At 41.1% G+C, this 17389-nt stretch overlaps 1 protein-coding gene across 4 annotated transcripts in view; it reads left to right on the top strand.

Annotated features, from left to right (window-relative positions):
- The first annotated feature begins 891 nt into the window (after positions 1-891).
- The window catches only part of LOC148480648 (interleukin-1 receptor type 1-like), a 75387-nt gene continuing 58889 nt past the window's right edge, over positions 892-17389 (top strand). For all 4 annotated transcript variants that reach the window (XM_088454174.1, XM_088454173.1, XM_088454172.1 and 1 more), the window contains exons 1-2: positions 892-961; positions 7647-7725. In XM_088454174.1, the coding sequence (XP_088310300.1) occupies positions 929-961; positions 7647-7725 (112 nt within the window). In that variant the 5' untranslated portion in view covers positions 892-928. The remainder of the gene's footprint in view (positions 962-7646; positions 7726-17389) is intronic.

Here is a 17389-nt window from a genome sequence, read left to right as displayed (position 1 = left end):
ACACTTTGTCAATGCTGGACTGATGGAAATGGCAAGATCCCATGCTATTAAATGTAGCCCCTTGGTCTTCCTCAGTTGTAACATGTAACTATGGGGGATATGTATCACCCGGCGATATGGTTTAGTGGTATCAGTGCACACTATGTGCACTGATACTGTTTCTCCCCCATGTATTAATGTGGTGTTGGATGGTAAATGACAGGGGTGCTATTGCTGACACCAGTTTAATGTCATGCTATACTAAAGCAGAAATTTGCATGACATGTTAGTCAAAATAGATGTTACCAATTTTGGCAAAATTTGACCTAACCCCTTTATGTCTAGAGTTAATGGTTGTTTTAGGTGTACATGCATTACTTGCAAGGAGTTCAATGACCATTTACTCCTTAACTGTTTTCATTAAATATTCCATCTTACCCACAAAATTTTCTATTGCTTATTTACTGTGTTGGCATTAGAGGTTTTAGTAACGACAGTATGTATATGCTGTATATAGCTATAGTTAGAATGGATTGTGGCTCAAGTTATTGCAGCTAAATATATCAATCTGAATTTGTATTAGTCTCCATCTATTTTGCTACTCAGTCTTTTATGATGGTAATTCTGTATTGGCCCCTTTGTTCTATGTTGTATTGTTATTTTGCTGTGTATAGTTGTTTTATAATATACATATTTTTATATCCCATCCTAAAACTGTCTGGGTGGTTATTGTAGCATTCTAGTGCAGTCATTTTTGTTATATGTTGTTTTTCTTAACTTGCATTTTTAATATGTCAGTTGTAAGTACTGTATGCATTGTATTTTGCCCAGTTATAGTTTCCTATTGGTGGAGTTTTCAATGGTGATACCAGCATACCTTCCAGTTCATCTGGCTTGGTGATGTCATGCAGATGAACTGCAAGCCGGGTATGCTGTCTCGCTTTTGGATATGGCTTTCACATGGTGTTTAAGTGTATTTATGGTAAGCACACTGAGTTAAGCATTATCCTTTATGACAATGTTTTAACCCAATGAAGCATTGGAAAGTCTCTCTATTGACAGTGTATGTTATTTTTAGTTGTGAGTACAGCACCTGAAAAATTGCTATACTGTTTCGGATTATGAAGACACCAGACTAAGTATATTTTATTGCATGTATATGTCACCATATCAAAAAGGTGTAGTGACAATAAAAGATATTTTAGTAAAGACACCGCACTATTTTCTGTTAAAAGAGATTTTGTAATTGATGGCATATGTTACATATATTATTGGTATGCAGTCAGGAAGCCGGCGGACCTAATCCCAACTGCTATATCCCGGTGAGGGTTAAATGACAGGCATCTAAATCTAGACGCCTGTCATTTTACCGACGCCGGGAGACCGACGCCTGGCATCCCAAGTAAAGTGATGCCGGGCACCAGGCGCGGACAGCCATGGGGGGAGGGTTAGGTTTAGGGCTCCTGGGGGGGACTTAGGGTTAGGCATCCCCCTGGGAGGTTAGGGTTAGACTAGGGGGAGGGAAGGTTAGGGTTAGGCACCCCCAGGGAGGACTTAGGGTAAGGCACCCCCCCGGGGGACTTAGGTTTAGGCAGCTGGGAAGGGGGGTTAGGTTTAGGCACTTAGAGGGGGATTAGGGTTAGGCACTGGGGGGAAGGTTAGGGTTAGGCACCCCTAAGGAGGGTTAGGGGAGGAGGTTAGGTTAGTGAATACTTACCTGGGGACGATCGGGTTTTTCACCCATGTAGGGCAGCCGCTGTCAGGATTCCAACCGCCGGCGGTAAATCATACTGATTCCTAATTATTTTCTGTTTCAAAATCCATACTATATGGTACAGCCATGGAAACTAAGTTTACCCCCGTATATGCTAATTTATATATGGGGTACAAAATGGAAAACATTGATAAAGCAATGATTCTCAATAAGGGGAGATCTATCATAATTTATAATTAAAGGTATCAAACATTCCCCATCAACTCAAGAGGAGGTAACAGAGAATAGACCCTTGTTAAATGGAATGAAGTTTGGATATATACTGTTAACTTATTGAGCCCAGGTGGATTCAATGAAGGGATAGACATAGTGGAGAAAATTCTCTAAGCTGCAGATTTTAAATTCTGTCAGTTTTGCGGTGGTTTTGCAACTTGCTGATTTACTAAGGCCAAAAATGCCAGAAGACCACAGAGAAAGCACAATATAGAATAGAATTGATTAAGAAAGCACCATCAATGTTTTAGACCATGGAATAGAATAGAAACACAAGTTTTATCATACAGGGATTTTAAAAACTGCCATAAACTCGCCCAAACAATAGACCTGCCAATGACAAACAAGTTTGCATAAAGTGGATATGGATAAGGTTGCATCCGACTGCACTAAATTCTAATAAAAAAATCACCTCTGCTGCTACATTCTATAATAAGGCGTCCCCCCTCCAAGATAAATATATGTGTGCGATATAGAGGTATGATAGCGTTGAAAAAATATATACATACATTTCTACTGCTATCATACCTCTATATCGCACACATACAAGTTTGCATTAAGCACTGCACAGATCACTATGATTTGTGCTGGCTTTGTTATGTTTAAGGATAAAAATAGTTACAAATGAGAAAAAAAATTTGGTTCCCCCCCCCCTCCAACTCCATAACCAGCCCTCGACCTCTGCACCTGGACTGGTATTGGAAACTACGGGGAAAATGTTCCCCCTATTTTCCATTAATCAGCTACAGGGTGAATCAGGCTTAGAGGTCCAGGGCTGGTTATGGATTTGAGAGTGGGGTCCCACAATTTTCTTTTTTTACATTTTCAACTATTTCTATACTTTTAAACAGAACAAAGCCTGCAGAGATCATAGTGATCTGTGCAGTGCTTTCCTATTATTAAGGTTATTCTCTACATTGATTTCAATACAAACTGCTGCCAAATAGAATACACCACGGTGGGTTATCATGTAAAAATTGCAAGGGATTGATGGTGGTTTCAGTTTAAATATCAAAATCTACCTTTAAAAAATTCTACCAATTTGACTTCTAAACTAATTGACGGTGGTTTTTAATTGATAATAAATGCGGTGCTTCGTAAATTGTGCCCAGCATAATTCCTGGGGCAGTAATTATAGGTGCACATATCTGGCTATTTTTTATTTCTTCCCCCAAACTCGCATCTCACATTGGGCTGTGACTTTCAAGTAGTTATTGTTTGCAGATATTGTGTGTGTTTTTTTCTTGTTATTATGTAAGTTTTAAAATATAGATATGACGGTTTTAAAATATTAAAAATTATATTATATGTGAGTTATATTTTGTAATTTCAATATTGTAATTAAAAGTTTTATTGACTACATTGCTATGAATTGTATAATTTGTATATATCAACTCATGAAGTTATTTTTGTATATTATGTTGATATATGTTATTAAGTATGTGTAAATTAATTGTTTTCTATTAAATAATTGACATCAAATTAGTTCACACACAATAGATCATGCAATACTGTATCTGAGATACATTTCTGAAGTATAACTTCCACTATATGTTTAAATGCAATACAGTTGAGTCTCCCATATCCAAATATTCCGAAATACGTAAGTAATATTCCAAAATACAGAATTTTTTGAGCATGACTGAGAGACTTTCTGATGGTTCAATGTACACAAATTTTGTTTAATGCACAAAATTATTAAAAATATTGTATAAACAGCAGAACTCTCCTGGGGTGTCTCCCTTTTGTTGGAGGTGCAAGAAAGAGAGAGGTACAATATTTCACATCTGGTGGGATTGCCCGTTGATTGTACCATTTTGGACCGGGGTTATAGCCTTGGCATCAGAAATTCTTGGTTTTCCTGTCCCTACAAACCCCTATTTTTGGTTACTATCTCATTACAATCATCCCTCTGTCTCAGTATAAAAAGTCTCTTCTAAAACACATGAATAATGCAGCTAGAGCAGTAGTTCTGCTTCATTGGCGATCCCCCCAACCACTATGTGGGACTGGTGCTAAAGGTTAGATTTTTATATGTCCATAGATGAGATATTTCACACTGCCCTGAAAAGCAACCTGATTTCACTGCGAGGTGGTGTAGCTGGCTAGATTTTAAACTCACCTTCTCATATAAGGATCTGACTCCTTGAGACTTAGGCTGATTTACACTCCTGTAGTGCCTTTATATGTTTATGTAGTGATCTTGCTGTTTTATGGCCTGTAGCTCCGCTACTATTAAAATGAATGCCTGATGGCCTGTCTGCAATTACGCTGTTCTATGTGCATACACTCTACCCCTCTTCCCTCTCCCTCTTTTCTCCCTTGTTCAACCTTTTTTTATGTTTTGTGTTTTCAGTATCATATTAAATTAGTATTAAGGAATATAAGATTGCCATCTGTTTACATCATGAGATGCCATGTTGTTTATTGTAAATTAATAACTAACATGTTGGTTTGATTATGTGGTCACAATATATCTGCTGGAACTGTTAAAGTTGTTTTGCTATAAAAAAAGTTAAATAAAGAATTTATAAAAAAAAATATTATATAAATTTACCTTCAGTGTGTGTGTATAAAGTATATATCAAACATAAATTCATTTTGTGCAGGTAGATAAACTTTAATGCACAAAATTATTAAAAATTATGTATAAAATTACCTTGAGGCTGTGTGTATAACGTGTCCCATTCCCAAGTTATCTCATTATGGTATGCAAATATTCCAAAATACGGAAAAATTCAATATCCAAAATACTTCTGGTCCCAAGCATTTTGGATATGGGAGACTCAACCTGCACTTTTATCCAAGTGTTCACAAATTGAAGTCTTTAGAGAAGTAGTTCTGTTCACTATTCACAATTAGTCCTTATTTATAATGGGCAGAATTTGAAAAAAATATATAGACCATACATGCCTTATGAACAGTTCCACATAAAATAAAGATCAATATGTTACAAATCTTCTGTCACTCAGAAGTTGTCTTCTCAGGCTGGAAATCTCCAATTATGTATACTATAAAAAAAAAGAAAATATAACAATATATGGTGTAATACTATTATGTACTTTTTCACACAACACACGTGCTGATAATATATACGTGATCATAAGAAAGGCCCAAAATTATGTCAGTATGACAGTGCTCTTCCATGAAATTTAATAGACACCCAGGAATAAGATAGTAAGCAAACAGCAAGGTGCTTACATTAATGTTTACATAAACATAAGTGTGATCCTCACAAAAAGGTTTCTTTATCCATCCAACTCCAATTAGGATTTGACCCAGTAATAAAAAGGGAATACAAACTTGTAGTGTAATATACCAGAGTTTTAATCATGAGATGAAAATGTTTAAAAATGAAGGTGCAAAAACTCCATACCATACAATGTAGAAAACAGGTCATATATACATCTTCAGGCAGAAAAATACAACCCAGATATACTATAGCAATGAAAATGGAAAATAATATCTGGATAGGATATCTGCACACTTTGTCACTCTACCACTCATTTTGATGCACACATAATATTTTTTAAGGTGAGTGACTGTTTAACAGTACTCTAAAACAAATAGCATGTGGATGCCATTACTCAGTGCTGAGTAAAATGTTTTACAAGTAAAATGATCAAAATATATATAGGAGAAAAAGATTTGATTATTAAAATGCTGAATATTTTGTTTGTTGTGACAGAATTTATATGCAGATTGCATGTAGGGAACAAAGGCCAGATCTGAGTAATAAAATCAACAAGGCAGGAGCTTGATGTCCAGAAAAACCCTGGCACTCTTCTCTGACCTGCTTTGTCCAAAAGAGCGTTCAATTCACTGAGTGCCTCTAGAGGAAGTCACACACTCTAGCCAACTTCTCATATGCTGAACAATCTTACCCCAAAACCCTCATCTCCCAGGCCTCAAACCTTTGTCACTTCTTTGCTGCCTACAACTACATCTTTCTCCCTTACATCCATCTTCCCTTTTCTCACAGTGCACCCACAGCCACTTTAAATCCACAAAATAGTCCATTCACTTTGACATCTTAATACTTTAGGCCCCACCCCTCCTACCAAGACTGCCAACATTTTCCTGCTTCACATCAATCTCTGGGGTATAAATCTGCAGCCTTCTCCCTACTTTACCCCATTCCCACCAAATTCCTCATTCCCACCTCCCTCTTGAAGCAAGCATCCACACTGCAAACCTGGTTAACTTATCTCTCTCTTCTGGCACCTTCTCTTTATCCTTCAGGCATGCCTGGTCTCCCCTATTCTTAAGATCCCTCTCTTTACCCCACCTCTTTTGCTAACTACCATCCTATTTTTATTCTCTCCTTTGCAACTAAGCTCCTCATGCTATAAACCATTTCACCTCCTTCCTCTCCTCCCTCTCGAACCTAGCTTTCATTTTCTTCATTCCACCAAAACTGCCCTCTCCAAGGTCACCAATGACCATTCATCACCAAATCCAAAGGTCAGTTCTCTATTCTTCTACTCCTTGACTGGACACCAGGCTTTTACCCTGTTGATCACCCCCTCCCCCTCCAAATACTCCATTACATTGGGCTTTTTATGTCATCTCTCTTCTTGTTTGCCAACTACTAACTCAACTTCTCCTCCCTCTGTCTAGATACCCACCTCCATCTCCCCTCCACTTCTCCTTCCTGCTGGGATCCCCCAAGGTTCTGTCCTTGGCCCCCATCTCTTCTCCCTCTACATATCCTCCCTCAGTAGGCTTATCAGTTATTTTGGACTTTTACACCATTACCTCTCTGCCGATGAACACCAAATTTACTCCTCCTTCTCAGACCTCTCTTCTTCTGTGTCACCTCCTGCATGTTAACGATCTAATCATGGATGGCCCAATGCTTCCTTAAACTAAATATTTAAAAAACTGAACTCATCATCTTTCCTCAAGGCAAGGCCCTATATACTTCCATGTCTCCTTCTCTGTTGACAATGTTCCCCAAGTCTAATGTCCAGGTGTCATCCTTAACTTTGCCTTTCCTTACCTCTGCTGGACCTCTCCGCCAGTCACTTGGACTCCTATTCTACTGAAATTAAACTCATCATTCTCACCTACAGAGCTCAACCTCACCATTTCACCTCACATCTCCAGCCAAGTTTCCACATACATCTCTACCCCACCAAATGACAGAGACTGGGTGGTTCTGTCATTTGCCAGGCCACCAGGCCACCAACCAATCAGAGGCTGCTCTAGAGTAAGCAGCAGCAAATTGGCTATGAGCCGCATGGCTGTCAATCATTTGCATGACATCAAACACCACACAAGTGCAGCGCTGAGTACAAACCCCTTTTTATCTAAGTACCCATGCAAGACTGGACCACTCTAGTACCCAGTTGCTTCCATCACAATATTAGGTGGAGCAGAGCGCTGCTACAGACAACCCATTATTTCCCAAACTATCCTACCAAGTGTTATTATGTTGTGTTGGTCCGTTGACTACATCCTGTTTCTGATTTTGTTTAAATATGGCATCTAATGTATAGAATAGATTGCTGAATCTGTAAAGTGTACAATTTAAAAGAGCAGTAATATGAAATAGAAAACCAGACAAACAAAAATTTTCAGGATGCAACTGTTGCTTAAGAAATGTATTATTTTATATTTGTATGACCTTACTGTATTTCTATTGTATCTCCCAAATTATTATTTTCTTTTTTTATAGGTCCATGAAATGTTTAATTCACAACTTATATTTATTCTTCATATTTTAACTCTGACATGTTTACCATCATACAAGACAGGTAAGCACAATTTAATATACATATTGAATATTATGATTTTGCAATATAAGATCAATTACAAATTCTTTTTGTTTCCAACATTTTAATATACACACAAGTGTGCAGTGATGTGGTTGTTATATAAATATATTGAAATCTGAAACTTAAAGAAATCTCTTTGATTGAGCAACTATTCAGTTGAACACCATATTCTGCTGAAGCATTTTTTCTGATAATAATTATTTTTGTTTATTCTTTTGGTCCTTAAAAAATTTTTTTTTTTTCTGTCCTTCCTTAAGAAAAGTTAGTATTTTATGGCAGCCTTCTGTGATCCTTTATTTTCTTCAGCCAAGATAATATATTCATTTTTTAATGGGGAGAGCCAATTGAGAAAAATATGCAAAAAGGAACAACATAATGTCTATGCCACAGGTTCTCAAACTTGATTCTCAGGACCCCGCACAGTGCATGTTTTTCAGGTCTCCTCACAGAATCACAAGTGAGATAATTAGCTCCAGCTGTGGATCTTTTAAATTGTGTCAGTGAGTAATGAATACACCTGTGCCCCTGCTGGGTGACCTGGAAAACATGACCTGTGTGGGGTCCTGAGAACCGAGTTTGAGAACCACTGGTCTATGCTAAAAAAGGTGATGCTTTATTGTAGCACTAATTAGACCAGTGGTTCTCAAACTCAGGGCCTGATTCAGACCCACTCGTGAGCGCTGAGTGCTTGCAAGCGGGTCGATGTTGGCCCAGTGCGCATGTGCAGGAAGGACCCGGCTCCGTCGTGCGCATTCGCGATACCTGGATAGCGACGGGCAAGCCGTCGCTATGCGTCTCGGACCAAAGGGGGTGTGCTGTCGATGGTGAGTGACAGCACGCCCCCTTTGGTAGGCATGCTGGGGGCGTGGCTGCCCAGACGGAGGCGTTCCCATGGGAATGCCTACTGTCTGGGGCCGGCCCCACTGACATCACAAGTGATGTCCGTGGGAGTGCCTTTGGCTCTGATAGAGCCGAAAGCACTCCAGGGCTTGCGGCAACGAGACCCTACCACAAGGGTCTCGTCGCAAGCCCGATGGTAACGATGGTCTTGACCATCGCGACCATCTTTTGGCCGCTCGCTATAGCTGTGGGTGGTCACCCACAGCTATGCGAGCGGCCAGGAGGCCGCTCTAAAAAATGAGGACTGCCCTGATTCAGAGCGAGCGCTCTGTCAGAGCGTCCGGCTCTGAATCAGGGCCTCAGTCCTCAGGACCCCACACAGTTCATGTTTTGCAGGTCACCTAGCAGGTGCACTCATTACTCACTGACACATTTGGAAAGATCCACAGGTGGAGCTAGTATCCCACTTGTGATTCTGTGAGGAGACATGGAAAACATGCACTGTTTGGGATCCTGAACTAGACCATAAGACCATTATTTACTTATTAATGGAACACATACTGTAGCAATGTAATGTTATTAGAGATGTGCACTGACCCCTGTGTTTTGGTTTTGGATCTGTATTAACTTTGTGTTTTGGTTTTGGCAAAACTGACCTCATGGGTTTTTAAAAAAAAAAAAAAAAAGATAAAAACTGCTAAAATCACATAATTTGTGCATGATTTTGTTCCTACAGTATTATTAACCTCAATAACATAAATTTTTAGTCATTTCCAGTCAATTTTGATGACCTCACAGCTCACAATATTGTGTTCATCCAGTTTAGGCCAAAAGGTTGCACCAAGCTAGCTGGCTGACTAAGCTAGGTGACAGCAGTGGGCGACATAAACACGTGACGGTTCAACATCCAACATGAAACATCTAGAGGGACACTGCAGTGGCAGACAGGATGGCAGTTTAATATAAACTATATGATGCTATAGAATGTTTTCATTAATCAAGAACTAGATAATAAGCCCAAAAGCAGTACAGGGAAATGGAGGTGGAGTATGTAGTGGAAGATAGATTGATTGAGTAAATGATTGATTGATTAATCATTATTTTATTACTGCTATAATAAAAAACAAAGCAGAGAAGTGTAATAACCACTTGCCTGGCATGGTTGCATCAAATGCGACCACACCAGGCTGGGCTTTCCCAATGGGCGGCTGCTTGAAGATGATCTTCTAGCAGCCGCCAATCTCAGAGGGATCTCCTGGTCCCTCTGTACTCTTCATTTGTCAAGTGCGCCAATCACTGCTAGATCGGGCGGCACCCACACCCGGAGGACAGAGCAGCCGCTGGCAATATACAATCCAGCAGCGCAATGATGGTACTGCCCTCCTCTCTCCCTCCCTTCTGCTGTGCTAGCGGTAGCCTGGTGACTGCATAGAGGACTGAGTAGCTGCTGGTAATATACAAACCAGCAGCAGGCTGATGGCGCTGCCCGCTGCTCTCCCTTCTACCGCCCTGCTAGTGGCAGCCCGGCACCAGACCACTGGCGGCTGCAAGGTGGATGGAGCAGTCATTGGGCATGCAAACAGTGCTATCCTCCTCTCCCTCCCCCAGCCCTGCTAGTAGAGGCAGCCTGGGAAATGGGTAGGAGCAAGTCCCACCCGCCAATGTATACCCTGCCTTAAGTGTATATCCAGTAGCTGCATTGTCTGGCCTGTGCTGCCGATAGGGGGCTCAGAAGAGGGGGCAGCAGCAGGTCCGTATCACCCACTATGCAACATAGGCAGCCATCTAGGGCCCACCTATACTGCTCGATGTATGAAATGTTTGTTTTTAATGTAGATAAATAGCCTATAATGTCTGCAGAGCCCAGATCATGGAAAGCGGGGAGGGCCCCAAGCGTACCACAGTGCTGGTACCTGTGGAGTCACTGATTGATGCAGTATAGTGCAGCTACAACACAGCTGCACATTTTGTTGGTTTCCAGTCTGTACAAACAGAGGTGGGGGGTGGACAGTGATTCTCAGAGAAGTCTCTGGGGTTCCCGGGCAGGTCTATCATTCAGAGGGAGTCAGACAAAAATCATCGGGGGGAGGGGGGCATAGCATCTCTGTATGGGAAGCTCCCATGAGCACTGTCTGCTTGGGGTGTGCGGTCTGCTTGGGGGGCATGGCATCTCTGTATGGGAAGCTCCCATGGGCACTGTCTGCTTGGGGGGGGCATGGCATTTCTGTATGGGAAGCTACCAGGGCCGGCTCTAGGGATGTTCGACCAGGGCAGTCGAACAGGGGCACCACCAATAGAGGGCGCACCCCTCCCCAACATCCCACTGTCCTGTTGCTCCACCGTTGTGATGAAGTGGCCCGTGGGTGGTCAAATCGGGAGGCTGGGGACCCCCACCGCCGCAGCTGTGCGGCAGTGCCGGACCCCAGACTCTGAATGGATGGTGCGCATGGCATCCATTCAGTGATTGGATAGGGCTGGGGGAAGCCCAGCTAGTGAGGCTCCCCCCAGCCTGATGTTATTTGGAGGCATGCCATGTGGTAATTAGGCCACACACCCATTTTTGCTTGCGCACAATGTTGGTGTGCACTGTAGAGAGCCGACACAGGGTGCTCCAGCCCCTGGAGCCGGCCCTGGATGCTCTCATTCCATAAGCACTGTCTGCTTGCAGAGGATTCAGCTGAAAGTTCTATTATTCCCTTTAGTGCACTTGGGAAATGTAAAAATGCACACTGTAGGTGAGTCATGTAATGAAACTTTCAAAGCTTATTACCTTAGCAGTCTGGGGTGTATGGGTCACAATAATGTTAATGAAAGAGAAGTTCCAAACATACATTTTATAATCATTTTCTTAACAAGAACAAATATGACTCTAGTCAACTTCAGCTAGACAGCACTGGTTATGCAATTGACCACCTGTGTTTCTTATACCAGCCATATCATCACTACGTGTAATAATCAGCAATCACCTTTCGCCATAAATACTACTACTGCCTCTAGAGAGTCATTATGCCACTAGTTTTAATTCTGAGAATACAGATACCTAGTTCACCTTTTGCCCAAGGTGCTCTGTGGCTGTGTTGTATCAGCATTCATTATCTGTAAGTGTTGGAAACGGGATCCATCTGCTTGTTCAACGTTCATAATGTCGATACGCTGCCAGCGCCAGTATACCAGCAGTTAAAATGCAGCTTAAAGCATTTTTATGGTGTTGGCAGTATAACTAAATATTCTGGTAAAGCGGCATGAGTACAGTTATATTGGCAACACCGTTAAAATGCATTAAGCTGCATTTTAATTGTCGGTATACTGGCGCCACATACTGATGACGATCTCCAGCCTGTCAACATGAATGTAGATATGCAGACTGCATACCTTGGAAACAGCTGCACTGTGCATGTACAGTAGCTCACCTTACAATTTAGATTTGTAATGAAGGTGCTATATATTTTTGTGGTTTCAAACTATATGATACCATCTTAAAGCATTGGATATGATATCCCAGCGGTGACTATCCTGATGGTCAGAATGCCAGCAGTGGAATCCTGACGTTCAAAATCCAGACAAATATTAGTGACTATTCTAACCCACCCCTCTTGAAGCCTAACCATAACCATCTCCTACCGCAGCCTAACACTGTCACTTACAGCAGCCTAACCCTAACCATCCCCCTAGTGCCTAAACCTAACTATAACCCCAATACTCACAGTTGGGATTTTGACCATCGGATTCTGCTGTAGGTATTATGATCGTCTGGACTTGACTAAGTTACATGCCTAATTAAAGACCTAATGTGGTAATAACCCATTATCCACCCAAGGGCCAATAGAGCCCCTCAGTCCTAAGTTAGAGCACAGCTTAGCCCATGTCAGGGAGGTCTGATCATCAGTACCCCTGCTGCAGCTGATCTCTGCAATAGCAGAAATCAGCCAAAAGTGCTCATGGGGGATCTAAAGTTCACTTTTCACTATTGTTACAGGCGCATGTGGCAGTGATGTCAGCGGTCACAGACTGCCAACATAATTGCACAAGGAAGTTTTCTGATTTCCTCATTAACAACTAGAGAATGGACACAGACAGCTTGGTCACATTGGATGCAATCGTCTTAGTAAAAGCCCACCTGGCTGCATCATATCTCATGCACGTGCTCACCCTGCTTCAGTTGTGGATAGCAGCATCAATGCACTTTATGTACTGTACACAGGGCACCAAAATGCGCAGTGACGACTATGCTTTGGTGTGCACAGATGTGTCCTCCACTGTGTTCAGCACCACTGCCCTAAAAAAATCCTGCAGTGATCACTATCTAATCCTCCCAATTGGTCATTTGGGAAAATGCCTCCCCTTTTCTTTGTGTGTGACCTACACCAATGAATAGCCAGGTTTACCTAACAGAACCACCCAAATACCAAATGTCTGACTATGGCATATGTATAATTCCCCTGTAGGATGTGTGTTGTGTGTATTTTAACACAGAGAATGATGTACACTTGTATGTATATAATTATATTTGTAAGACCATAGACTAATAAGTGGAAGGAGTCAGAAATTGTAAGGGGAGGAGTTTTTGCTAGGAACTAGGGGCCTGATTGACACCCGGTCGTAAGCGCTGTGCGCTCGCAAGCGGCCCGATGTTTTGTGTACGTGCATTCATTGCTCTGCGTGTGCGTGAACTACTCTGTGCGACCGCAAACCGCTCGCTCACCCAGCAAAGCCAACCCAGTTTAATGAGTGACAGGAGAGGACGTTTGTGGGTGGTAACAGGAGCAGTACAGTAATAACGGGGGGCTGGGGATGCGAACGTGATGCCTGAGTGTTTCAATGCTGTTTCAGAGGCGTGCATAATTTAAGAGGCAGCGTCATAGTACATGTCACTTGCCATTTTTTTACACTGATTTCCTCGCAAAGCTTGCGGGAGGGTAAAGGCTACCACAAGCACTACGTTCACATCCGATGGTGCTCGATGTAACAATGTTTTAATACACTTCCTCGAGATGATGTGCTCGTGGGCATCTCTGCCTATGCGATTGGGCGTACGCTTACACAAAGTGGCCGCTCGCTAATACATGGTGAGCGTGCTTATGCCTTGGTGAGCGATCGCTTTCAATGCTCTCACTATGAAAAATTTGCATACGCATCTAGCGAGTGTACGCAGATAGCGACCAGCTCTGAATCAGGCCCTAGATGCTGAAGCAAGATGGACCTGTGTGCTTTAAATGCCAGGGCCTATGTTTAGTCCCAGTCCGGCCCTACCCAGCGATTATATGTATGTGAACAAAACGCACTGGTGTACAGCGCACGGACGTAGTACAAACAGCAATAGAAGAATTTTTTTTTCCTCTTTTTTTAAATACGCAGCTTAGTTGACACTGCGTACATTCACAGCAATTATAGGCACGTGACCAAAACACACTGGGGGACAGCAGACAGATGAAGTACAAACGACAATAGAAATAAATATTTTTTACCATTTTTCTTAAATGCGCAGCTCAGCTGACACTGCGTGCATTCACAGTGCTTCTATGTGCATAAACCAAATGCACTGGGGGACAGCGCACAAAGGTTGCTTAAACAAAACATTTTTTTATAACATTGTTTTTTTTACTTTTTCTGCAAATGACAACTGCAGAGTCACAATGCTTATATCACAGTGAGGTATGGTCTGCGGAGTCACACTGCAGCACCACTGTGTGACTAATATAATTCCTGCACTATAAAACTTATAAACAATGATTTTCTATCTGACAGTACTGTAAATCTAGCTCTGCCAATATTAACTGTTTAACACTAAGGGGACTAGACTGGACACAGCACAGCAGCAGCCACTGGAGGTGGAGAGACTGGACACAGCAGCCACAGGGAGTGAATGGACACAGCAACAGCCTCTGAACACAGGGTCTGGAGTGGACACAGCACAGCAGCAGGGAGTGGATAGAGCACAGCAGCAGCCACTGGTGGTGTAGAGGATGAACACAGCACAGCAGCCACCAGACACGTTAGTCTAGACTGGAGTCAGTGTGAAATGGTGCCCTATTCACCACAGGAGGGACTTGTATAGAATCCAAACCCGTGAGAATCCAACTCCGGATGATGATGTTTTGCCTCTATTTGGAATCCGAGCGAGGCAGGGACACCCGAGCCACTGCTCGGATTCATTCAGAGAAGTTCAGGTGGACGCGGTTTTCAGAAAACCAAGCCCGCACATCTCTAAATGTTATATGGAAAAGTTCAAATTACATCCATAAAAACAAGTGAAAATTTCCATTCCATTTTTGAAAATGATCCCCATTAGCTGACCTTTAAGTGAATTATTTTTTTAGGGATTACACTCTAGAATAGTATTTCTAAATGTGCATACACACACAATGATTTTTTGAACGATTATCGTTAGCTCATTGAAAAAATCGTTCACTTTCTAAGTTAAAACGATGAACGATTATTGTTCATGTGCGTTCACGTTTATAGTTTGTAGTTCAATTAGACTAACCAACTCAATGATTTTCATTAAGGGAAAATGCAAAAATTGTTTGTAGTTCAAAAATGTTGTTCATTACATTTATTAAATGAACGATTTTGGTAAAGGATTTTCGTTCATTTTTCCCTTGAAAAAATGAATGAAAATCGTTTACTAAAATCGTTCATTTACAAAATCGTTGTGTGTGTGTATGCAGCTTAACAAGTATTGTGTTGATCATATTATACTAGAGAGTATCTATCTAAAGGTAAGATGTTGGACTTATTTTTAAACTTTTAATTCTTAAAAACAAAATCCATTGAACTGTATTCCTATGCAATATACAGTATAATGTAAGCAATATAACTTTTGCAGTGGCAGCACAATTATAGTGTAATTAGAGCTATTTCGGAACACAATTAAAGTATTGTGGTTTCCTAGAAAAACGTTACAGGATGACAAAGTTATTACAAATGAATACAGAACATTATTAAAAAAAATAGTTTATAGATGTTAAATCTATTAACAAGTATGGTTTTCTCTGACTCGTTAGTCGTTAGTACTATTATAGATTTTGGTGTGTGTAGGTCTGGCAAAAGTAACAATGTTATTACCTTGGTAAATCATATGTCTGCCTGTTCATATTCTAATACGTTCTCTATTGTTTGCAAATGATAAAAAGCTGATATAAAATGGTAAATGACAATTATTACTGACATATTTATTGTGGTATTGTAATAGCTGCACCCTTTCACATAATGTCACAATTACTGTACTAAATATGAGTCTTCCTATTCAGCCTTCCACACTGACCTTCAGCCAGAGAGTATGATAAACAAAAGCCCACTCACACGGCTTCCTATTTTTGCCAGGCCTATATCATCTACAGTAGGTAACACATGTCCATTAGCAAATTGAAGAAACCCAAAATCTATATCAGTTATTTAGATGAACATAATGCTATCATTACCATAACCACACAAACTACTGTATTCAGTCATACTTATTTTTGCTATCAAGGCTTATAAACAAACACTTTACAAGATAAATTCGATGTCCTATAAATATTATAAAGCAGAGGAGAGCAAAAGGCATTCACCAGCTGCCTTTACCTCTATGCTCCAGAAATGATTTGTTATTTGTTTTTTTAACTGTGACCATATCTGTTTTCTGCCTGTGCTGTCCTCTTGACAAGCAGATTCTTAGGGAGTTGGATACCCAGATAAGACATGCTATTATGCACCCACTGGAAGGAACAGGCTGAGCCACAAGACATTGGTGCGATCCAAAGCATATGGCTACAGACTTGGAGGGGTTAATGTGAAATCCAGAGATGTGGCCATAATCATCAATTTCTACAATATGAGGGAGGGAATTTTTGGGCCGCACCAAATACAAAGATAATCAGCGAATTTGGCATTTTGGGCGATTTTAACCCCCAACAAAAGTGGGCCAATTCTCGACCAGAGGTAGGAGAGGGTATAGTGTCAAGTTAAAGAGAAGGGGTAAAAGGGGCTAGTACTGCTGAGTATCTTGTTGACGGACAAATCTATCACCTCTCATATCATTGCTCACAAGAGAAGTTGAAAGGGGGAAATAAAAATAATGAATCAAGACAATAAAAGAGTGGTTATTCTTTAGTCTTTAATACTACATACAAATATGACCACTGATTGGAGTCAAATGTCTTTTGTGTATCGAGGTTGAGTAAATGGGCCTTAGAGTGAGGGTGAGCTGAGGCTGTGAAAGTGGATGCATTGCAATCCCCACTGTCCTCTAACAAAGACTAGTTGGTGATAGGTTAGAATTCTCTGGCAAAATATGTTGTGGCGATCATTTTGTATAGTATCTTGATATCTACATTTTACAAGGTCATGGAGCAGTAAGATTCCAATAATTGGGGGTCCTTAATTATGTTTCAGGATAAATATAGTATGGGAATCGTTAAAAGTGGGAAATAGGGAGCATTGTGTTGAATTGAACAATTCGGTTCCAGGAGAGTTGGGACCAGATTATGATGAAGAATTTTATAATAGTCTCCGGGAAGACGATTGGGTAATGGGGCAGTTGTTTAGTGGTAAACTTTAACACCCTCAAGGCATGCTTTCTGAGAGGTGGGCAACCTAGGGAGATTGGCGTCGTGGAGGAGTCTAGAACAAAGCTCAGGTTCAACTGGAGAATCACTATAAATATCACAGTAGAAGTTCTAAAACAATGTTAGTATGCCCTTGGAAGAGGTAGTCAAAAAGTGTGTGGAGGTTTTTTTTCCTATTATATAGTTATGTTTATGGTTAGCTTTTGCCATTCAGGTCAGAAGATGCCCTGGCTTATTTCCTCAGCAGTCATATTTAT

This window comes from Taudactylus pleione, unplaced genomic scaffold, assembly GCF_031769625.1.
Source record: "Taudactylus pleione unplaced genomic scaffold, aTauple2 ptg000609l, whole genome shotgun sequence".
Lineage (NCBI taxonomy): Eukaryota > Metazoa > Chordata > Amphibia > Anura > Myobatrachidae > Taudactylus > Taudactylus pleione.
The sequence above is the reverse complement of the archived record's forward strand: the minus strand, read 5'-3'. Positions and strand labels throughout refer to the sequence as shown.